Source organism: Geotrypetes seraphini, chromosome 1 (assembly GCF_902459505.1).
Source record: "Geotrypetes seraphini chromosome 1, aGeoSer1.1, whole genome shotgun sequence".
Lineage (NCBI taxonomy): Eukaryota > Metazoa > Chordata > Amphibia > Gymnophiona > Dermophiidae > Geotrypetes > Geotrypetes seraphini.
This window is the reverse complement of record NC_047084.1, coordinates 179,479,213-179,504,018: the sequence shown is the minus strand read 5'-3', so window position 1 is coordinate 179,504,018 and position 24,806 is coordinate 179,479,213. Positions and strand designations below refer to the sequence as shown.

At 44.4% G+C, this 24,806-nt stretch overlaps 1 protein-coding gene across 7 annotated transcripts in view; it reads right to left on the bottom strand.

Moving 5' to 3' along the window:
* CLCN3 (chloride voltage-gated channel 3) overlaps window positions 1–24,806 on the bottom strand; it is a 190,404-nt gene that overhangs the window by 47,853 nt on the left and 117,745 nt on the right. For all 7 annotated transcript variants that reach the window (XM_033942323.1, XM_033942304.1, XM_033942294.1 and 4 more), the window contains 4 exons: window positions 22,109–22,296; window positions 20,372–20,494; window positions 6,957–7,163; window positions 4,529–4,609 (listed from right to left, as the gene is read on the bottom strand). In XM_033942323.1, the coding sequence (XP_033798214.1) occupies window positions 4,529–4,609; window positions 6,957–7,163; window positions 20,372–20,494; window positions 22,109–22,296 (599 nt within the window). The remainder of the gene's footprint in view (window positions 1–4,528; window positions 4,610–6,956; window positions 7,164–20,371; window positions 20,495–22,108; window positions 22,297–24,806) is intronic.

The following is a 24,806-nucleotide window of genomic DNA, read 5'->3' as shown; positions in this document are numbered from 1 at the left end:
GCCATGTAAGAGCCAAAGGTCCCGGAACTGGCATGGCAACTGAAAGGGTATGAAGAAGCGCTCAGCTCAAAGGCTGCAACCCACACGCCCGTGTGATCAAGCTGAAACCAGCAGCATAGTGCAGCCATGATGAACCAGGATCCTCTGAAGGACACAGTTGACCAACAGCCCAAGAGTAAAAACAGACAGGAAAAAGTTCCTGCTTCCAGCACTGTATCAGCGCGTCGAGCCCTCTGCTTCCGGGCTTTGGAACTTGGACGAAAGAAGAAAAGCACCATTCGGAATCATGAAGTGGCCATGAAATACCTGTGAGAACAGGATCCACTCGCCCGGATCGAGACTGTCCACTGAGGAGGTCTGTTTGCACGTTGTCCACTCTCGCCACATGCGCTTCTGTCAGCGCCAGAAGACGTTCCGCTCAAGAAAAAGAAGGTGGGTTTCCTGAGCCAGAGGAGTGCTCTTGGGCCCTCCCTTATGATTGACAAAGGCTATTGCTGTCGCATTGTCAGAGAAGACCCTGACCTCTTGGCCCTTCAAGGTCTTCAGCAATCTCATCAAGGCCAGAAGAATGGCCCAGAGATCCAGTCGGTTGATGAACCACTTTCTCTGCATCTGAAACCTCATCTGAGCCAAACAAATGGCCCTGAACTCCATAGGGCAGATGGACTACTTTCTCTGTGAGAGTGACCACCTCTGCACAGGACAATTGCAATGAGCTCTCCAGCCCCAAAGGCTGGCATCTGCCCTTACCATGATCCAGGAGACAATGAGGAGCAGAAAGTTTCTGCAGAGGGATTGTGGGTGAATTCACCAGTCCATGCTTGCTCGCGTCTACAGAGGCCACGGCAGACAAATCTGCAAGGTATCTCGGCGTGGCGTCCAGAGAAAGAGTAAGGCAGGCTGAAGCGGATGTATTTGTGTCCTTGCGCAAGAAACTGCATCCAGTGTGGTAACCATGAAGCCTAGAACTTGAAGATAATCCTACCCCGAAGGAACCAACTGCTCCAAAAGCGCAGAAATCTGTACCGACAAGAACTGCCAAGCATGCCAATGACTGCGTGGGCTGCAGAGGACTCATTCCAAGGATGACATCCAGCCCAAGTCCTCCAGCACCTGAAGCAGCTGCTCCACTGTGCGACGTCCCTCTGTCAACAAGGGAACTCCGATACACCAGTCTTCTAGATAAGAGTGAACTTGCAGACCCATCTTCTCTGGTAAACTGCCACCACCACCATCACCTTGGTGAAGGTCCAAGCCACCGTCGCCAGCCCAAAGGGCAGGGCCGAGAACTGGTAAAGCTGCTCCAGAACATGAAACCACAGAAATTTGCGGTGGGCCGGGAAAATCTATGTGACATGGAATGTGCACACTGTCTGGAATGTCTGGAGCCATGAAAATTAGAACACCCAGAAGCCCTAGAGGGTCTGGGTCTACTATCAGGCAGGGACTTTGGACAACGGTCCATTACCAAATCCATGAGGACCTCCATGCCTGTGCCAAACAATTGCTAAAGATGCCGTGGAAGTGGAAACACCAGCCTACTGCCTGACGCAGAGCATTTTGTGGGTCAAAAGGAAGAACGCTGACACCTTTGCCAGCACTGTCAAAAGGTCATATAAGGCATCCGCTATATAAAGTGTCCCAGCCAGCAGCCTGAATGATGTTGAGGGTGGCTTGTTCTATCTGCCCCAATACCAGCCAATTGATAGGGAAAAACAAAGTAGCTTCTCCAGTGAAGATGGGTGGCCACCACTGCCATGCACTTGGCAAATATTGTGGGTAGAGGACAGTTTGAAAAGGAGGATCTTGTATTGTTGAGAATGTGAACTACAAAATTTGCCCGTGTTATTGATGGATGGGTATGTGCATGTAGGCATCTTTGCAATCTAGAGAGGCTAGCAAATCATTCATTGAATTGTGGGGTGACTGTGAGTTTATTCTGCAAGTCTCCTTGAGGACAAACATCTTGAGCTCTCAAAGGTCCAGCATGGATCAAAGTCCCCCCCAAACAGAAGCTCAAACCCCACTGAGTGTGAAGCACTAGTTCCACTGCATGTGCCTTCATAAGAGTCCAGCTCTGAAGCTAGGATACCAAGGTGATAAAAGGGGATGCTGGTGGGCTTCTTGAGAGGTCTTGGGGGAAGGAAGATATTGGAGAAATGTATTCTGTATCCTTGGCTAATAATTCTGAGGACTCATTTGTCCATGGCAATGGATTACCAAAGCTCTTTGAAAAATATTAATCTGCTCCCTACAGGCAGATTGCCAAAAAATCTGAGAGGGTTTTGTTGAAACTGATAATGTGGTTGCCTGTTTTCTCATGGCCTCTGCTGCTGTTGAGCATAACTTGCTTAAGGCTGTAACCATTTACAAGAATAGTAAGCCTGAGAATACGGCTTTTTCTTAAGAACAGTGCCAAAGAAATTTTCTCAACAACAGGATGCATGAGCAAGATGGTCATGGAGAGCTCTTTCCTGGTGTTCAAAGCCTAGAGCTACAAACTTTTGACTGGCCCAGGCGTAATTACTGAGGTGCTTAAGGCAGCATCTTAAATAACATAGGTTGTATGGATGAGATTGAAACCATAATTTTGCAAGTCCAGGGTCAAGAGGGATAATTATCTGGAGAATATACACTATCCACTAAATTTTAGATCAAAGGGTGATGGCTAGTGGAGGGATTTGAACCAATAGGCTACAGTCCTCAAGTTAAGCACTGCTCCCCGATATGTTTTGCAAACTATATCTAACATTTTCTGCTCCTTCTCAGGTGGCATGTTAGTCTACATTCCAATACTACTAGTCCTCTTCAAAGCTGTTTCTGAATCTGCAGATTGGTGAGGAAACTGTGGAAGTATGTGACCTAGAGCAGGATGAAACTTGTATTTGAGATCTAGATGATAGGAATTTATAATGGTTATCTGTTGAGAATAGGGTCAACTTCAAACTGTTGACGATGATACCAAAGTGTCTACCAATCTGCTTGTAAATATCTGTAGAACCTGTTACAGTGGTATATTCCAGGGAGATCACTCCGATTTAAAGTTTCAAGTCAATTGATAGAACCAACATTCTGGGAGGTTCGACTTTAAAAGATGTATAAATGAAGCTATTCTTTGGCTGGCCCCAAGCTTTGGAACATGTTGCCAACAGGACTATGTCGAGAACAAAATCAGACTCGATTTCGGCAGTTGCTGAAAAGACACTTACTTGTCCAGGATGGTTGAAATGATGGATTTCAGGATAAATCTTCTCTGTTATTTTGATATTTTGGGTTTGTTTTTTTTAAAATTGTGTTTGTATTGATGTTCACCACTTTGGAACAAGGCAGCATATAAATGTTTAATTAATTAAATGAAAATGTCAGGAAGTAGGCTGAATAGTAAGCGGCATTTTCCAGATCTTGAGCTAAAGATCTTGGATGATTTGATGGATCAGTAGGCCAAGAACTTCTTTAGGAGTACTGAGGGACTATAGGATAGCTCTGAAATCTTGTTTATTTTGTGTGATATGAGCAGTCTGGGGGACCAGAGCTTTAATAATCTTTTGAAGAAAATCTAGGTAGGAGTTATTGTCCTTTTGGACATCTGGGGCAAGGTCCTGAGGCACTTCTATGGGGTTCAAAGATGGTAGCTCTTCAGAGATTGAAGGAGCTTCAAAAATCCCAATGCTCTTCCTGATTATAGGTCATTGCCCTGACCTTCTGATAAACATCTTCATGGTCCCAGGAGTAGTTTTTCGGCAAGGGATCCCTAAGACAAAGTTGCAGCAGTTTGTGGCATTGAGTGTGATCTGAGGTTCCTCAGGTATAACAGGGGAGGGTCTGAGAAGAATTCTGCAGGAGGGAAGTACTATCTAAGAGGAATTCTGTAGAAGCTATAGCGCAGCAGAGGAGGGTAGTCATGGGGGCTGATGGAGTTGAGCAAGTCTCTAAACGAATAGCCAGCATGATGTAGTCAGTCAGAGTATTTGGGGAGGAACACTATATTTCTTTTAGTGATGAGGCTGGAGAAACTTCCTTTAGGACCAGTGGTGGTGTCAGTATGGAGGAGCAATTTCACAGAGCTCTACAACTGGAGTGTTCATGTATGCCATGAGCCTGTATGGAGGCAGCACCTGGTCTGCTAGCATGCAGAGAGGCTACCTCCATGGTTTGATTTTCAGCAAGTGCCGGTTTTGTTGGGAAAACTAGTTAGTCTTGCTGTCAAGTCATTCCTGTCCTGAGAGTGTCCTGTGGAAACCATGCTATGCTCCATTCATGTTTTTGTGTTTTCTGTTCTTTTTAATCATTTTAAGCTGTATCATGATGTCATCCAGTCATGTAGCTGCATTAACCCTGCCTGATAACAGGGTTAAAAAGGGGAAACCCCCCCCAAACAACTGAGAAGATACCATGGCACATCTCATTTTTACAAAGATATAGCCAGTAAGATTCAAACACACTGGAGGCTTTGTGCATCAAGATGTATAAAAATCCCGCTATGAATGTAAGTCTATAGGAGCCACATATATGTTAAATGAACACATACCTCTTCCAAACTAAATAGAACACCACCTATTGGAGCTCCAAAAGCAACAGATACTCCTGCTGCTGAAGCTGCCGATAGTACCTAGAAAGGAAAAGTAAAATTAGAAGCTGCATTTTGCAATATGCCAATCTCCAACAGCCAGAAATTAACATTATAATCACCACCTTATTTCACCACCTTTTTTACTAAATCTTAGTGCACAATAACAAGGCTATACAAGTCCAAGTTTATTAAAATTTGATATACCTCTTTAAAAATTGTCAAAGTGGTGTACATTACATTAAAAATATAAAATTGGTAACATATTATTAATACTTTGGGTAGATACATGGCAGACCGAGACATAAGGGAAAAAGGGTGGAACTACAATCATTTATAGGAAAGAAGGAGAAAGGATAGCACAATAGGGGAGGGAAACTATGCTCTTCCTTGATTATTATTTATTGGCATAAATCAGGGATCTTGGTCTGACGGGAAGTCGTAAGTTATATGCGACCTTAAACGTGAATGTTTTTAAATTTATTTTAAATTTATTGATATTTTCTTCCTCTCTTAAGTAAGCTGGTAATGAATTCCAGTGCTCGGGTGCACTCATAGAGAAAATACATTTGCGGGTTGTATCATAGAAAAGGTGTCTTAAAGAAGGAATTTGTAAAAGATGTTGACTACTAGATCTTAGAGTACTTGAATGATTTATAGCAAATACAGGTCAAACTAGGTTTGTCGGTTCCATTGATAAACTTGTCAGTGTTTAGTGTGATCAAATTAAAGCAGATCTGAATCCCAGAATCCTAGCATTCATTTTGTAAATAGAACTTTAATTTTTGTTGCTTTAACATTTGTATATTCTAATATAAATAAAAGAGTTATTTACATACAATGCATGCTGACAGTATTAGTGTGTGCTATTAATAACTGACCTTATAATATACAACTAGCAATTCCTTTATAATACAATGGACAGCGCAGGAGGGGTGCTCAATCCCTCTTGCTCCAATGCGACGAGTCTGAGGCCTTAGGCTTCGCCCCAGTGCATCATGTGATGCACAGGGTGAGGCCTAAGGCCATGATTGGCTCAAGCGCCTCGGGCTCCTTCCTTGGGAGGGGCCTGAGGCGCCTCAGCCAATCAGGGACTTCCTTAGTAAGTACTTAATAAGGAAGTCTCTGATTGGCCAATCAGGGACTTCCTTAGGTGTCACATGATGCACCTGGACGGGGCCTAAGGCCTCAGACTCATCGTGGTAGGCATTGGAGCAGGAGGGCTTGAGCACCCCTCCTGCTCCGTTAAATGTAAGGGGAGGGTGGGGTGGGGAGGGGACCGGACCGGGAAAGGGGTATCCGGGGGGGGTGGCAGGAGGGAGTTAGCATCCCTCCTGCCGTTAGTTTTTGGGTGGGTGGGACCGATGGCAGGAGGGAGTGGGAACCCTCCTGTCATAATTTTAAACGGCGGCTGCGGGGCAAATTTTTTGGGGGGTTCGGGGAAGAAGGGGTGTTCGGGGCACTTGTTGGGAGGGGTGGTTTAGTAGTAGTAGATAGGGCAGGAGGGATGGGAACCCTCCTGCCATAATTTTAAGAGCCGCGGACTAAGGTACGGGAAGTGGTGGGCCGGGCCGATAGCAGTTTTGCGATGGCAAGAGGGAGTTGGCATCCCTCCTGCCATATTTGCAGGGACAGGGTGGGCAGCGTCGGGCCCGATGGCAGTGGCGACGGATTTCAGGTTAAAACCACGGGCTTGCTCTGTTAAAAAGCATTGTGAGCCCGTGGTTTTAAAGGGCAGAAGAGGGCAGGAGAGTCGGCTAGGATAGAAGCGACTGGTCTTCAACAGTTGCTTCTTTTCTGATCAGCAAGCCCAATCGGTGTTAAAAAATTGTTTAGTGAATCGCTGCCCTCCAAAATTTGCATGCCATTTCCCTCATTTGCATGCACGGATCGGGATGGGATCGCTACACATGTTAGTGAATTGAGTCGGAGGGAAATCGGGTCGCAAAGGGCTCGCAAACCGATTGGTTTGCTTTGTGACTCTAGCCCTGTATTTATAACCTGCCTATCACCTAAGCAGTGTACATAAGAACATACAGAATAAAAACAGACATATATAGTACCTTCTGTCATATCATTTCTTCATCAATATATCACATTACTATAAAAACAAGTTACTCTACTTACTTAGCAACATAATATGATGACAGCAGATAAACACATTGAAAGGATTATTTTTCTACTGTTCTTTTATTTACCGTAATATTACAGCCACATAGGAGATGACATATTTAATATTACATTTGTGATTTCTATTCCGCCTGTGCCTTGCGGTTCTAAGCGGATTACAGTTAAAAGAGATCAAGACATTACCGAGAGAATTACATTACAACGATTTAAGTAAATTACGTTTAATATGTAATTAAGTCCATCAGTAGCAAGGACTTACCTCTCTTTTCTTTGCTTCATTTTTGCTGTACTTTGGAAATAAGTAGGAAAAAATATTCCCACAACAACAGGCAACATGTACCAAAGGGCCCTCCTTTCCTAAACTTAGACCAGATGCCACCGCCAAGACCAGAGTGATGGTCTTAATCATCAGCGTCCACTTGCCCAAGTACCCTCGAATGATGAAGCCACTCAAAATAGTTTTAATCTGCAAACCAAAAATATAGTTTCCTATTTAAGAATTTTATTCAATACAAAAATACATAGCACTATTTCTCACCTGAAAATTTGTTACTTTGCATGACAAATAGCATGTATGAGATTTTTACAGTTTTTTTTAATGTGACCTGTTCTTATCTTAAAGAGGCAGGGTGAAAGGAATTAGTGGTCAGAATAGAGAGAGAGGGCTAGATGCACAAAACACAATCGTTAAGACAGTGTGAATCGCTGTTGGCTGAATTTTTGGCCAACTCTGGAACAGTGATTGATGCACCAACAAACCTCCATGCAAATTATTTGCATGGAGGTTCGTAGTATGATCCCCTCCTGATCAGTCACTTTGAGAGCAACTGACACATGCGCAGAGCCGGTTTGAGGAAGCCCCTCAGCTTTTGGAGCTTTTTTCTTTTTTAATGGCACAGATGTTGTGTGTATGTGTTACTCATTCACAATATCTGCCCAATTAAAAAAATAAATGTCATATCAGCCCCCCACCCATGATGGCCCTCCCCAAAGATCCCCCCATGAAGTGGCACCAGAAGACACCGCCCCCCCCAGCAAAAATCAGCAAGAGGAATGCACACTTCCTCTTGTCATGGCGACCCCCCCTGCGTGAAAGAAAATTAGCAGGAGGGATGCCCATTCCCTCCTATCAATGGAGGCCCCCCTCCACGCCAGGCGCCTTCCCCCCTAAACCCCCGAACTATGCCCTACTCTCCCCACCCCCAAAAAAGGCAGGAGGGATGCACAATCCCTCCTGCCACCGGATGCTCCCCCATACCTTTGAGATAAGTTTGCATTGGGGGGCCTTCCATTAGCAGGAAGGAGTGGGCAACTTTCTCTCACGCGGGGATGGGGTGTCACCACGGCAGGAGGGAATGGGCATCTCCTCCGGCCAATTTTCATTGGTGGGCAGGCAAAAGGGGGAGGGGGTTCCTGGTGCCAGTTATAAATTCAGTAAAACCTTGGATTGTGAGTAGCGTGGTTTGTGAGTGTTTTGCAAAACGAGCAAAACGTTTGATAAAATTTTAACTTGATCAACGAGCCCTGACTTGCACTACGAGCACTTCAACATGCGCCACATCATCACAATACACACAACATACGCGCATCGCTGAGTGTAGCTTAATGCAGCAATTAAGAATAATACAAGTACGCACAGCGTACACACACAATTTACCTCAGTACAATATACCCTAGCCCAGTGGTAGGCAAACTCATTAGTCAAAAGAGCCAAAATCAGCAATACAACTATTAAGACTTTTTTTGAAAGCCATACCCCGTGCCTGCTTGCGCTACAACGGCTATGTCAACCCGACTGACACCCCGCTCGCCTGCACGTAGTCAAAATCAATTCATGGCAGAGCCTAGAGAATGACACAGGGAAAAATTTGTCTCCGTCCCCGCCCGTCCCCGTGAGCTTGGTCCCCATCCCCGCAAACCACCTGATCCTATCCACACAAGCCTCGAATAGTTTTATACTGAACTTATTATATTAAAGTATAAAAAGAAACAATATTCTGTACAATTGTCAATTTATAAATCAGCATCTTCTCCCCACTCTCTCTTCCCCATTTCCCTTCAGCGTCCTCAGCCCACTCTCTCTCCACCTCCCTTCAGCGCACGCACATAAAAACAAGCAAGCAATTTTATATCATTTTCATTCTATTCATTCATAGAAATTAAAGTCTAAATAATGCCAGTCACATAACAAAACATGATTTTACAAAAATAATTCCCTGCAGTCAAGTCTGTAAGGATTACTAGATGTCTTTCAGCAGTTCCCCTCCCTCCCACTTACCTTCGTGGCCAAGTCAAAATGATCTACCAACAATAAAATTTTAAAAAACACAAAACACACTGTACGCAGAGAAAATGTTAATTATCATTTATATTCCATGGGTTTTCAAAGAGGTCAAGGCAGATGACTTTATGCCTCAGTAACAACTACACAAAAATAGACAAATATACCCCCTCCCTTTTTACTAAACCGTGATAACGTTTTTTAAACGCAGGGAGTTGCGCTGAATGCCCTGCGCTGCTCTCGATGCTCACAGGCTCAATGCGCTAAAAACCGCTATTGTGGTTTAGTAAAAGGGGACCATAGTGCAAAACATAGAGAGCAGATATAAATTCTCAAAACAGACACATTTTGATCACTAAATTGAAAATAAAATCATTTTTCCTACCTTTGTTTGGTAATTTCATCAGTCTCTGGTTGCACTTTATTATTCTGACTGTGCATCCAATATTTCTTCCCTTCTTTCAGCCTCCTGAATGCTTCCTCTCCTCCAGACCTCATTCCCTCTCCCAACTTTTTCTTTCTTTCACCCTGCCCTCTTCTTTCTTTCTCTCTCTGTCTATTCCCCCTTTCTGTCTGTCTCCCATCTCCCTTCTCTCTTTCTGTCTCCCTGTCCCCCCCTTTCTTTCTTTCTTTCTCCCTGCCCCCCTCCAAGCCACCGCCATTGGGGAACATGCTGCCACCGCCGCCGGTGAATAAGCTGCCTCTGCCGCCATCGGGGAACAGGTCAGCGTCAAGTTCTGAGCTCTCCCTGCTTCCCTTCCCCGCGGGGCCAACCAACTCTTGCCACCCGACATCAATTCTAACGTCAGAGAGGAAGTTCTGGGCCAGCCAAGAAGCGACTGCTTTAATGTTTTTAATTATTGGCGTAATAATTATATTATCTTCCTCAAACGGAAATATTCCTGCTTCTAGAGAGTCAGATAGCCATTCAAATAATTTCAATTTAAAACTTAAGGGGGCAGCTGCCATGAGGTTAGGAGTACAGGGGTCAAGTAGACAATATGATTTACGGCCTCTTTTACAAAGCTGCACTAGCGGCTGCCGCACAGCAACAGCCCCGAGCCCTTTAAATCTCTATGGGCTTTGGGGCTGTTAGCGCAGCGCAGCCACTAGCGCAGTTTTGTAAAAGAGGCCGTTAGCATATCTACAGAATAATTTGGAAAAATCATCCCATTCTGGATAATCAAATGGAGACCAATGTAAATCTGCACAAACTTCTTCTTCTATCATATTAAAATGATAGTCGATAATTTATGAACAAGGCAAACAAGAAGATATTAAACTAGAAACCTTGAAACAGAAGACATTCACTAAGTCATTGGCAGATGGTAGAGGCAGCCTTGGAGATTGTGTTTTTTTAGTCACATTAAATACATTATTAATTAAGTGGAATAATTTTTTTACATTGATACTAGTGTTCCCTACTTTATCTGTGTAATATGCTTTCCGTTTCTCTCTTAGTAATGATTTATAATTTCTAACTTCCTTACTCCGTTTTTCTTTATCTATGGCTGATTTAGATTTTAGCCATTTCTTCTCAAAACGGTGTACTATTCATTTCATTTCTAATAACTCTGCATCATACCATTTTTTTTAAATCACCTGCTTGTCTTTTTACGACGTGTTTAGGTGCAATTTCGTCTAAAATAGTGTTACATAAAGTTTTTCAATTAAATGGAAATTCATAAATCTTGTCTTCCGGTAATAAATCAACTCGTTTCCAGAATTCAAGTGGGTCGGGTGATTTCCTGATAAGAATATCTTGTTTATGTGATTTTTCATTTAAATTATATTACTTAATCCATCCCAATGAAAAATAATAAATAAAGTGATCAGACCAAGATTTTTGGGATAAGTTCAGATTTAGTAGTTAATGAAACCAGATCGAGATGGTGACCCCCAATATGCATTTGTGATGGCTGAGGAAAAGAATATTTCAGGGAAGATAGAAAGGCCGTCAAATCAGCTACATCCTGGTCAGGTTTCACTTCCAAATGAAGATTAATGTCACCCAACAATAAACATTGTGAGGTCACAAGAGAATTAGTAAGAATAAATTCATAAAAATGTTTTTGGCGGAGGAAGTGACGTCACGCCACGGGAAGGCTGCTTGAATCGGGAGCTCTGTCGGGGCTGTGTGGTTAAAAGTGCATAACAACGTCCTGAAAAGTTGAATTGCGGTAATCAGAGCTTGGATAGATACCTGAGAGAATGGAGACCAGGAAGAAGTTGAATAAATATAGGTTTCCACTGGTTATGGGGGGATTTCTTTGCATATAGGCAGCTTCACCATTTTAAGCTTTTGGCAGACTGTGGGGGGGAATCCGCAGGGGAGGGAACATTTGGAAAATTTATGGGTATTATTGGGCAAAGTGCCTCGGCCAATTTCAATCCTTTATAAGTACAGTGGAACCTTGGTTTACGAGCATAATTCGTTCCAGAAGCATGCTCGTAAATCAAGTTACTCGTATATCAAAGCGAGTTTCCCCATAGAAATGAATGGAAACTCGCTTTGATTCGTTCCACCAAACCCCCCCCCCCCCACCAGAGGCTACCAGCGCTGCTCCATCACCCCCTCTCTCCCCGCTCTAACCGGCATCGCACCCCCCGAACTGGCATTGCAACCCCCTCCCCCCCGCAAACGTCCCCCCGCGAGAACCGCATCGCACTCCCGTGCTGAAAGCAGCATCCGCCTGCCCTTCCTCTCAAACACGCTCCTTACCCCTTCTTCTGGTTGTGAGAGTGAAAGCAAGCTCCCGCCTCTTGCCTGGGCCGGGTCTTGAGCATCTGGGGGGGGGGGGGGGTCGTTCGCGGGGGGGTTTGCGATGCTGGTTCGGGGGGTGTGATGCCGGTTAGAGCGGGGGGGAGGTGCTCACATATCGGAACATGCTCGTTTTGCGAGGCAAAAGTTTGCTGAGTGTTTTGCTTGTCTTGCAAAACACTCGCAAACCGGGTTACTCGCAAACCAAGGTTCCACTGTATTTGAAAGGACAGGAGCTGATTCAATATCCTTTTAGACTTAAATGGGAGCAGGACTTACAGTTGTGGTTTACAAAGAAAGACTGGCTTCCAATTTGCGCTGAGGTACAGAGAGCATCTCATTGCATATTGGTACAAGAAAATGCATATAAAATTTTAACACGATGGTATTTAACCCCAGAGCGCTTACATATTATGTATCCCAATGTACCTGGTTCCTTTTTACATATATGGTGGGATTGTAGGAAGATTAAGATGTTTTGGCTGCATGTTACTACCACTTTAACTCAGTGGATCCAGAATCCCGTGCAAATTTTGCCACAGGTCTGTTTGCTGGGGTTGCACAATGTTCGAGGCCTCCCTTGGCAAACTAAGCTTGTGCGTATAGGCTTGGCAGCTGCAAAGTGTCTAATTGCAAAGTATTGGAAATGTACGGGTGTTCTTACTGGGGAGGAATGGTTGTTTAAGTACAGCCAACTGGCCCAGATGGAATGTCTTGCTGCGAAGCATTATGGTTATTATGAACAGCAGGAAAGATCCTGGAAGAAAATTTTTCAATATGTTTAATTATATTTGCGAGCAAATGGTGGGGGAGAGGTGTGCGGGGGGGGGGGGCTCTCTGCAGCACCAACTGAGGGGCCCCCACAAGGGGGGGTCATGAATGTTTGGGGAGAGGGGATAATATTGATGTCTTTGGGGTTGGTATTAGGATAGGGAGGGAGATGGCACTGTTTCTTTGTATTTTGTATTCTGAGCATTGGGAAAAGAGAGGGTGAATTGGTGAAAGATTTGTTATTCACGCTGTGTTCTATCTCTGTATTGCTGAAGTGTACAGTATTGTTGATTGCTATATTTACAAAATTCTAATAAAAATTTATTGAAAAAAAAAAAAAAAGTTTTTTGGCCCCAGCCCAGGAGTTGGGTGGCATATAAAAGAGAATACAATTTAAGGAATCTAGTAGGTCCCTTCTATTAAGTGTGTAAGATAAAATTTCCAAATTATTATTTATCAAATGATGGTAATTCCTCAGAGTTAAACAGTATTGGAGCTGACTGTGGATTGGAATTTAGAGGTTTGCATAAAGCAATGTCTACCATGGATAACTCCAGTGGTATCAAACTAACATCCTTCAATCTACCTAACAGGAGTAACAGAAAAACATTTTAAAGAATGCATCTTGAACACACTTAAATTAAGATCTCACTCTAAAATAAAAAAACTTGTGCTAAAAGGTACGAGTTCGGTACAGACAATATGGTGGTTTCTAAAAGTAAGTAGTTGTAAAATGCTACCTAATTAATTCAAGTGCTTTTAAGATAAAATAGATGAATAAAAGTACAGAGTAAAAAAAAAAAAAAATCAGTAACGAAATAGTTACCTATCTGTAAGAAGCAGTTGGTAAACTAAGAATATCAACAAATGAATAAGATAGCAGCATTAAATTGATAAACTAGCAAAAATAGCAAATCAGCAGCAATAGACAGTTAAAAATTAGTGACGCAAGTGAATTAATAAGCTAGCAACAATTAATAAACTAGCAGTGAAAGCAAATTAGTAACGTAGCAACAATAGGTGATTACAAAACTAGCATCAGAGATAGATTAAAAGAATGGCAGCGGTAAACAGTTGATAAACTAGCAGCAATGACAAATTAATAAACTAATAACATTAAACAATTGATGGACTAGTGGCAATAACAAAATAATAAGCTAACAACAGTGAGCAATTAAAAACTAGCAGCATGAAGTCTACATAGTCTTACCCAATTCCCTGAGTTCCCACCTAATCTCGATACGTTGTGGGAGTGTAGTGACTGTTCTAAACGAGCGAGGTCTTGCAATACAAGTATATACAGTATATTTTATATTAAAGTTTGTCTGAGTTTCCATTATTTCCCATGGAGAAATTCACTTTGATATACAAACGCTTTGGATTAAAAGCATGCTTCTGGAACGAATTATGCTCACAAATTATTAATTTCAGGACTAAATTATCGGATCGCTATAAGTGTTTGCTTTTTTTGTGCATCAATCGCTCAGTTAGTGTACATGGCATTTCAATATTAGTGACCTTATTTGCATTAGAGGAGGAGAGATGCTTGGCCTTCCTGCTCCGAGGCCCGCCAGTCCAAAATGGCAGGCCTTCCCCTCCCCGGTGCACCATTTGATGCACAGGGAAAGACTATGGCCCTTATTAGCTCAGATGCCTGTCAAGGCCTTAGGCTCCTCCCTCTATATCCCAGGATAGAGGGAGGAGCCTAAAACCTTAGGCCCCTCCCTGTGTATCACATGATGCACCAGGGAGGGGAAGGCCCGCCATTTTGGACTAGCGGACCTCGGAGCAGGAGGGACCGATCATCCCTCCCACTCTCAACTTCTCACAAAGGTACGGGGCCAGAGTTCAAAGAACTCTTAAATTCCTTTATCAACATATGTCAATGCAAGTGATATTTCCTTTCTACTGTATGCTTTCAACAAATATTATTGAGCACTTGGTCTAAACCAGTGGTGTAGCCATGGGGGAGGATGTCTCAGGAACCCAGGCCTTCCCCCCATTCTTGAATTAGACTCCCCCAGGGGCAGTGCATACACTGTATGGCATTTGCCAGAATTCCTCCCACTCCACAACCTATGTAGTCCAGTTTCTTTCTCCTTTCCCTCTTCCCCATGGTCAGTTCTATTTTTATTGCTATTGTTCTTCCTTTTATTATTTATTTTTGCAAACTTATGCAGCTTAATTGGATTTAATTTATTCATATAATTATTTTTTATTATGTTTGTTAGATTTATTATATTTCATTTGTACAGCATTTATGTATTATGTAATTCATACTATTTATTTGTTATTGATATTTATTGTGTCCTTTTTTGTACTATTGGAAGATTAGGTTCTTATCTCTATAATTTTCTTTCTGGTAGATGTGTCTGGGAGTCCTATATCCTAGAGTTATATTTACGAAGAATGTCATCTATATCTTTCAGCTCCACCTCCTTCCTCAGTGGGCTGACCTCTGTCTCCTCAGTTTGTAGCAAAGCAATTGACAACCACTCTAATAGGAGACATCACAAGAAAAAGGGGGTGTGAGGATTCTGTTCTGCTCTGTAACAAGTATTGTGAACAGTGATTTTTGAGCTGAAGAAATGGGAACACATAAGCCCCTACTATCAAAAACTCCATTGGCTGCCCCTAGAGGCACGAATCCTGTTTAAGTTCTCTTGTCTGTGTTATAAATTAGAGAATGACACAGTGGTTGTTACCCGCGAGTAGCCGCGGGTAACCCGCCGAAACGGGAAAAGAAAAATAGTAGGCGCTGCGGGGACGGAGACAAGGCCATTCACCGCCCCGTGGAGCGGTGAATGGTCTTGTCTCCGCAGTGAGGCATCAAGGATCACACGGTCCAGCAGCCCCCACCCGCCCGATCGCAGCGTTTAGCCAGCTCCCTCCCTCCACCTCACCTTATATGCCGAGTTTGCTGGCTTTTTTTTTCCCGATCAAAAAAGCCGCACACGGGTGGCTGTGCGAGTTGATCAATCTTTTCTTCTGACGCAACCGGAAACAGGAAGTTGCAGGAGAGGAGAAGATTGATCAACTCGCGCAGCCACGCGTGCGCAGCTTTTTGAACGCATGCGGCTCGGGAAAAAGAAAGCCGGCAAACTTGGCATATAAGGTGAGGTGGAGGGAGGGAGCTGGCTAAACTCTGCAATCTGGCGGGTGGGGGCTGCTGGACCTTCCCGGCTCACACTAGGAAGGAGGGAGTGAAAGGGAAAAAGATTCTGGGCCAAGGGGATGAAGAGGGAAAGAAAGAAACCCACAGCAGGAAAGAAAGGGGAGGACAGGCAGGTGAGCCAAATGCTGGAAGCGGGGGGGGGGGAGAGAGGGGGCGGAAGAAAGAGGGAGAGAAGCTAGATGGGGTTGAAAAGAGACACACTGGTATGGAAGAGGAAGATAGGGGAAATCTAGACACAGGAATGTAACAGAAAGAGGGGAAATTATGTGCATGGTGGCATGGGAATAGAAACATAAAGGGGACATGCCATGGAGATGGTATATGAACACAGAGGGGGGCAATTCCAGATACATAGGGGAGATATTAGAAATGGGGAAAATAGGAACACAGAAGCGAGATGGTTTGTGGGGATGGGACAGGGATCGAGCTCGTAGGCTCCAGCGACTTGCACAAATTACATTGTAACGTGCCACAAAAATAACAGAGAGGGAGGTAGATAGATAAGCCACGCGAAGGGTGGTAGAAAGGAACAGATTGTGAAGGAGGGAGGGAAGGGTGGCGATAGAAAGGAATAGAACAGACATTGAAAGAGGGTAGAGAGAAACAGACCCTGAAGGGAAATGTGGAAGACAGAGTGGGGAGAAGATGCTGGAAGGAAAGAAGACAGATGCCAGACTATGGGGGAGCGGAGGGAAGAAGTGGGGGAGCGGAGGGAAGAAGATGGGTGCTAGACCAATTGGGGGGGGTGTGAAGGGAGAAGCACAGCAACAGCAAATGGAAGACGCAGAGAGAAAACACACAGTGGATAGAAGGAATTGAATGAGAAGATGTGGAAAGCAGAAACCAGACAACAAAGGTAGAAAAAAAAAATTATATTTATTTATTTATTGTTTGCTTTAGGATAAAGCAGTATATTAGTTGTGTTGATAAAAATTTATAAACAAAGCCCTGCCAGCTGAACATCTCTTTCTCTAGTTCAGCAGCCAGAACTTTGATGTATAAGAAAGGAATAAGCTAAATATTGTAGTATTAAGGCTTATATGGATGCTGCGGGGACGGTGACGGGGCGGTGAATGGGATGGCAGTGACGGTGACGGGGCGGTGAAGGGAATGGCGGTGATGGGACGGTGAAGGGGATGGTGGGCCGGGGACGGGACAGTGACGGGGACAGATTTTTCCCCCCGTGTTATTCTCTATTATAAATCAACTAGTGTTTAAGCCCCTTACAATAACGGGTGCTAGAGTAGATGTCTGTATGTCTGTTTTTTGTTTTTTATTTGTCTCTCTCTCTCCCTGGACGCTGTCTGTCTGTCATTGTTTGTGTCTGTGTCTCTCCCTGGTCCCCTGTCTGTGCGTCTTTCTTTCTGTCTGTCTCCCTGACCCCCCTGCTTGCCAAAGCAGCCTCCTTTCCCTCTCCCCCTGTTGTGCAATGCCTGCCTGCTCTGTGGCCCCCTTATGTCCCCCCCCATGATTGCTTTCTGCCCCCAGAACAACCATCCCCCCAAAGCAGCCCCCTTTTCCTCTCCCCTTATTGTGCAATGCCTGCCTGTTCCATGGCCCCCTTCTGTTCTCCCCCATAATTGCTGTCTGCCCACAGCACAACTCTCCTCCCAAAGCAGCCCCCTATCCCCCTGTTGTGCAATGCCTGCCTGCTCCATGGCCCCCTTCTATTCCTCCCCCCCATGATTGTTTTCTGCCCCCAGAACAACTATCCCCCCAAATAAGCCCCCTTTGCCTCTCCCCTGTTGTGCAATGCCTGCCTGCTTCATGGCCCCCCTTCTGTTCCTCCCCCCTCCCTGATTGCTGTCTGCCCTCAGCACACCCCTCCCCACAAAGCAGCCCCCTTTCGCTCTCCCTCTGGTCCCCTGTTGTGCCATTCTTGCCTGCTCCGTGGCCCTCTTCTGTTCCCCCCATGATTGCTGTCGGCCCCCAGCACAACCATCCCCCCAAAACATCCCCCTTTGCCTCTCCCCCTGTTGTGCAATGCCTGCCTGCCTGCTTCGTGCACTCAGCACAACCCTCCCACCAAAACAGCTCCCTTTTCTGCCTGCTCCATAGCCCTTCTTTTTTGGCTTCCCCTCCCGTTCTTACCTCCGTCCATCCGTCCATGGTTCCTGCTGCCGCTGCCGCTCCTATTCAAAGCGGCCTGCTTAGGTTCATGGGCGGCTGTATTGAACCTCGCAGGCCGCTCTCCATATGGTAGCATGTTCCTTCTGACGCGATTGCGTCAGAGGGAACGTGCTTCATGTGGAGAGCGGCCTGCGAGGTTCGCTACAGCCGGCTGCGAACCTCATCAGGCCGCTTCAAACAGGAGCGGCAGCGGTTGGTGCGGGAGGGGGGAGTCGTCGACTTGTTCCTTACCGACACTGCTGCGGTGCAAGGGGATCGGGGCCCTGCTGCCAGCGGGACAGCCCCCAGCCCTCTCACTCCTCCCCTCGCGGGCTTGGCAGATAAGTAATTCCATGCTGTGGAAGCAATCGTTGGCTGGCTGCGGTCCCGGCTTGGAGAGGGCAGGGGGTGCTAGCAGTCGGCAGCCGCGTGTGGCCAGACCGTAAGCCGCACATGCGCACTTCCTATGGGTCGCTACAGCTCACGGAAAACCGGCGCATGCGCGGCCTAGCATTTTATTATATTAGATATTTGGTCTGGCCCCCACTTACCTAGTTTCCCAATTTAATCTGGCAAGTTCTATTAGGCCCACACGAAGAATACATCTGTTCACCTATCCGACAATAAAGGCCTGCCACTACAAAAGATTCTTGGACAGAACTCTTGCCTTCCAGGCAGGCAAATGGAAAGATTGGCTTAGTAACGTTATCATGCTCTCCTCATCCTACTTCAATTTTAGAAAATTGGTAAAAACGAGTTTATTCAATCGTTTTGTAAACTAAGGGGAGGGCCCTGAGGCTCTGATTGACCCAGGTTGTATAAGGCTCATCCCATGGGAGGGGTCTTAAATAACTTGAGACAATCGGAGCCTTAGGCCCCTCCCTGGTGCATCCTCTAAGTTGGCACTGCCTGCAACTTGAATCTCCGCTTGTACTATTCAGCTTGCTAAAATAAAATTACTAAAAAAAAAGAACAATAAATTTGTGTTATTTGAATATTTTTTATTATTTTTTACTACTATAATTGCCTACTAACTATGGGCTAGATTCACTAACCCCCCCAATTCTGTGTCTGATCCGTTCCCGATTGCATGTAGGCCAATGAATTCACAAAAGGCTTGCATGCAAATGGGGACGATTGTTGACACGCCCCCCAACCACAGCATGGATCGCTAGAGAGCAATCCTGGAGCATGCGCAGACCCTGACAGTAATGACAGGAGAAGCAGCCTCCTGTCACTGCTTCTGCCGGCTTTTTTTATTTTTTATTTTTTAAATCGGGCAGATAGTTTGCGTGTATTACACACGCAAAATAACTGCTTGGTTAAAATAAAAATAAAAAAGCCCCTCCCCCCCGAAATGCTTCCTCCCTCCCCAAACCCCCTAAAAAAATGCCCCCCCCCCCGTGCCGATGCCCCACTGAACAACAAAAGGCAGGAGGGATGTCAACTCCCTCCTGACATCTCAAATTCATCCTGGCCAGGCCCGGCCCACCTACCTCCCTGTAGCTTAAGCTAGGCCGGCTGGCTGGGCCAGGCACACCCCCTCCCAATACTTTTAAAATTGTTGGGAGCAGGAGGGGTGCTCAGTCCCTCCTGCTCCTCCAGCCTCCTGCGCAGCAATGACAGCCTTAAGCCATGCCCCGATGCCTCATCTGAGGCATCGGGGAGACGCCTAAAGCCCTGATTGGCTAAGGCGCCTCGTTCTCCTCCCTTGGGAGGGGCCTGGGGCGCCTCAGCCAATCAGGGACTTCCTTAGGAAGGATTCTAAGGAAGTCCCTGATTGGCCATTGTTTTTGGCCTGAGACTTCCTTAGACTCCTCCCTAAGGAAGTCCCTGATTGGCTGAGGCACCCCAGGCCCCACCCAAGGGAGAGGCCCGAAGCGCCTCAGCCAATCAGGGCCTTAGGCCCTTCCCCATGCATGAGATAATGCATCGGGGTGTGGCCTAAGGCTGTCATTGCTGCACAGGAGGCTGGAGGAGCAGGAGGGACCAAGCACCCTTCCTGCTCCCAACAATTTTAAAGGTACGAGGCCAGCCGGCCTAGCATAAGCTACAGGGAGGGAGGTGGGCTGGGCCAGGCCCAGCCAGGATGGGTTTGAGATGGCAGAAGGGAGTTGGCATCCCTCCTGCCTTTTGTGGGGCATTGGCACGGTGCGGGGATCAGTGTAGGGGGCATCGGTGCGGGGCGGGTTAAAACCACGGGCTGGCAATGCATTTTACAGAATATATAAAAAAGGAAGAATTCCTTTTTTATATATTCTGCAAAAGCACATTGCCAGATTGTGGTTTTAAAGGGCAGGAGAGTCGGTAAGAAGTCTTCCTTCTTCTGTTTAGTGAATCGCGTCCCTGCCTACTTTGTATGCCGTTTCCCCTAATTTGCATGCACGGCTCGGACGCGGATCACAGGAGAGGTTAGTGAATCGGGTCGCAAAGGGGTCGCAAACCGATTGGTACAGATCGGTTTGCTTTGTGAATCTAGCCCTATGTTATTTTTGCTGTACACAGTCTTAGGTGAATTTTTACAAAAAGGCAGTAAATTAATCCTGATAAACATTAGTAAAAGTTTACAGAACTTACTTCTGGAATCCCAGATCCACATGCATATGGAGCAAACACCTTCACCAAGGAGACAGCCAGAAAGGCAAAGCTCAAGGCCCAGAAAATAAACATTATGTAATTCATTATGTATGAACCTGGACCCTGAAAGACCATATTAAACAAGTTAATTTATTTGCAGTCATCTACAGAAATATTAAATACATATGTTTCTATATATCATGCAAACTTTCTCCATTTGTGTCCCAACAGCTGAAGGAAAGGAAATAAAACTGTTATTTTGTTGCATAGAACGGTATCTAACTAGTTAATCACTACCACTTCTTTTTTATCTTAGTTGATTTTATAACTCTTCTCAAAACACAGAAATCTAATATGGAGGGGAAAATGAACATAAATATTTTATATGTTTTAACAAAGTTTTCATTCATTCATATGTGAATTAACTAAAAGGGTTTTGTAATGCAATACTCTTCCATAAGTTTTCCATTATCATAAGCCTCATCTAAAATTTATTTTTCTACTTTGCACTGGCAAAAGATGTGATATGCTCACAGAAACATCTTTTCTTTTCAACCAGGAAATGCATCTTTGGAATTTAAAAAGAAACCACATGAAGCAGTGAAAGGTCTAATAGACTCACAAGGCGACCCACTCTGTCTAAAGTACCAAGTATTTAATCCAAAATATTTAATCCAAAATATAATGTGAAGGAGGAGTCCTCAGTGTGAAGGATAAGCGAAAGGAGAAAATTCTCCAGCGCTTTACACACACTGGTGAAGATATAATAACCTCCACCTGCACACCATCTGGGAGCACATTATTAAAGCAGCAATACACCTTTATCTTTATTTTCAGTTGGTTTTTCACCTACACATCCAGGGGGATGGGTATATCTTTTGTTTTGGTATTATTCCTGATGGTAATGATGGATGGGGGAGGGAATTTTTATCTTTTGTATAGATACTGATTGATTATAAGTGCTTGGTTGATTATTATTATTTGTATATAAATTGTATTGCATTAAAAACTAAATAAAGTAAAAAAAAAAGCAGCAATACACCTTATGTCTAAAAATTAATCAATCAGAAATTTTATCAGGAAAAAATGCAGTCACTGGACTCTGATCCTTTATCTGAAAAACTCTCTCTATCAGATTGGAGGATGCCGCAAAGCACAACACAACCACCAGCTAGCCTCTTTCCCAAGTGGTTCAGTGTCATTTTTCTATAGCTCTACATATATCATGTGGTAGAGCAAGGTTATCCAACATCGGTCCTCAAGGGCCGCAATCCAATCAGATTTTCAGGATTTCCCCAAGGAATTTGCATGAGATCTATTTGCATGCACTGCTTCCATTGTAAGCAAATAAATCTCATGCATATTCATTTAGGAAATCCTGAAAACCTGACCTGGCAAGGGCCGAGGCTGGACACCCCTGGTTTAGAGAAAAAAGAGGGAATCAAAGCAGAAGTGTCCTGAACCAAAATTGCACCCTTTGTGACATGCCCCATAGTAGCCTTGCCCTGTCCTAATACTGCAGCTACCAAAAGGAAGACAACGAACAGGGAGCAATTTTTGTGCCTGTCTCTTGTCCCCACAACCCTCAGGATGGCCCTGAATCAAAGTATGTTAAATTGCAATACTGTTTCCTGACACAAATACATTCTATCCTGGCAGAAACATACTTCTTTATTAATCAATGCTCTAACAATAATGCTTTGTTAACAGGCAGTATTTCTGTAAAGTTTCACTTACTTCAGCTTGGCCAATTATGAGCTCTGCCCAGGTTTTCCACTCTGGGCATTTGTCTCTTTTCTCAAAGGTTACCTGGTCGGACAACCAGCAGCATTGTTCATGGTTATACCATAGGGCCTTGATACAAATGCCTTCCTTCAGATCAGTCATCCAGTCAGAAGCAATGTCTATAATCCCTGCAAGTGCACCTGCAGGCCACAAGGATGCCAATTAACACAAGTGCAATATCCCATTCTAACATACAAAGCATCCATGTTAAAAGTAAAAAAAAATGTCTCCTGGCCCTTTTTGTTTAAAATCTTGGCTAGGATAGGCCTGGGGTCCTGACTGGTGGGCTGGATTCAAGTTATTTACACAGCACCTCTGGCTTACACTAAGATCATAGTAACATAACATAGTAGATGATGGCAAATAAAGACCTGAATGGTCCATCCAATCTGCCCAACCTGATTCAATTTAAATTTTTTTATTTTTTTCTCCTTAGCTATTTCTGGGCAAGAATCCAAAGCTCTACCTGGTACTATGCTTGGGTTTCTACTGCCAAAATATCTGCTAAAACCTACTCCAGTCCATCTACACCCTCCCAGCCATTGAAGCCCTCCCCAGCCCATTCTCCACCAAATGGCCATATACAGACACAGACTGTGCAAGTCTGCCCAGTACTTGCCTTAGTTCAATTTTTAATATTATTTTCTGATTCTAGATCCTCTGTGTTTATCCCACGCTTCTTTGAATTCAGTCACAGTTTTACTCTCCACCACCTCTCTCGGGAGCGCATTCCAGGCATCCACCACCCTCTCCGTAAAGTAGAATTTCCTAACATTGCCTTTGAATCTATCACCCCTGAACCTCAAATTATGTCCTCTGGTTTTACCATTTTCCTTTCTCTGGAAAAGATTATGTTCTACGTTAATACCCTTCAAGTATTTGAACGTCTGAATCATATCTCCCCTGTCTCTCCTTTCCTCTAGGCTAGGGTATACATATTCAGGGCTTCCAGTCTCTCCTCATACATCTTCTGGCGCAAGCCTCCTATCATTTTCGTCGCCCTACTCTGGACCTCTTCAAGTCTTCTTACATCCTTCGTCCTTCTTACGGTCTCCAAAACTGAACACAATACTCCAAGTGGGGCCTTACCAATGACCTATACAGGGGCATCAACACCTTTTTCCTTCTACTGGCTACGCCTCTCTTTATACAGCCCAGCATCCTTCTGGCAGCAGCCACTGCCTTGTCACACTGTTTTTTTTGCCTTTAGATCTTCGGACACTATCACCCCAAGGTCCCTTTCCCCATCCGTGCATATCAGCTTCTCTCCTCCTAGCATATATGGTTCCTTCTGTTTATTATTCCCCAAATCCATTACTCTGCATTTCTTTGCATTGAATTTTAGTTGCCAGGCATTAGACCATTCCTCTAACTTTTGCAGATCCTTTTTCATATTTTTCACTCCCTCTTCGGTGTCTACTCTGTTACAAATCTAGGTATCATCTGCAAAAAGACTCACTTTTCCTTCTAACCCTTCAGCAATGTCACTCAAAAACATATTGAACAGGATTGGCCCCAGCACCGAACCCTGAGGGACTCCACTACTCACCTTTCCTTCCTCCGAGCGACTTCCATTAACCACCACCCTCTGGCGTTTATCCGATAGCCAGTTTCTAACCCAGTTCACCACCAGCATTTTGAAATATTCCAAGGAACGAGGCAAGATTATTCCTGTTTTCCTATTTTGTTTGCTTTAGCTATTGAGCCTTTAGCTCATAGTGTGCTAGAGCAGGCTTTGATTAAAGGAATTAGAGCCTGTGAGAATGAATATAAATTGAGCGTTTTTGCAGATCTTCTCTTTACCTTGTCTCTGCCTGAGCTATCACTTCCAGCAGTTATGAGAGAGTTGGTGCGGTATGGACAAATTTCGGGTTTCAAAGTTAATATGCATAAATCTGAGGTTCTTAATGTTACTCTACCTGATGATTGTCTGGCACTGTTATGAGCTTAGTTCCCTTTCCGATAGATAGCATCACCTTATCCTATATTTAGGTATTCATATAGGGGACCGGGGACTAATTACATCATCAACTAAATACCATAAACTAAATTATAAACTATGGACTATCCTCTAATGGGGAAAATCAAGCATAATTTGGACAGGTGTGGGGTGCTTTTTGTTTCTCCTGGGTGGGATGGATTGCAGCTATTAAAATGATGATCTTACTCCCAATTGTTCTATCTCTTTCAATCTTTACCAATCAAGATAGAGAATAGGGTGCTGTTACGCCTGCAACAACATATATTAAGATTCATTTGGGCATTCCTTGCCAATGGGGTAGCATGACAAATTACATGTTTAGGTAAGGCTGAGGCAGGGCTTGTGGTACCTAATATTTAAAAATATTACAAAGCGGCACAATAAGGGGCAGTACTGAAGTGGAAAGTGCAGGAGGTTATGCAGTGGTAAGATACTGAGGAAGGGGATGGGATGGATATACCACTGATGCATTTGCCGTAGATGCCTGATAAAAGCGAGCTTCAGAAGCTCAATATGGGAGGTCCTTTACATCATTTTACAATGAGCATTTGGGCAGCAACTACATCTTGACTGTTAGAAGGGAAAAAATAATTCTGGTATGCATCCTTGAGATTTAAGGCAGAATATGACCTGGGGGAAGAGAGAAGGACATTTTTTCAAGGGTTAGTT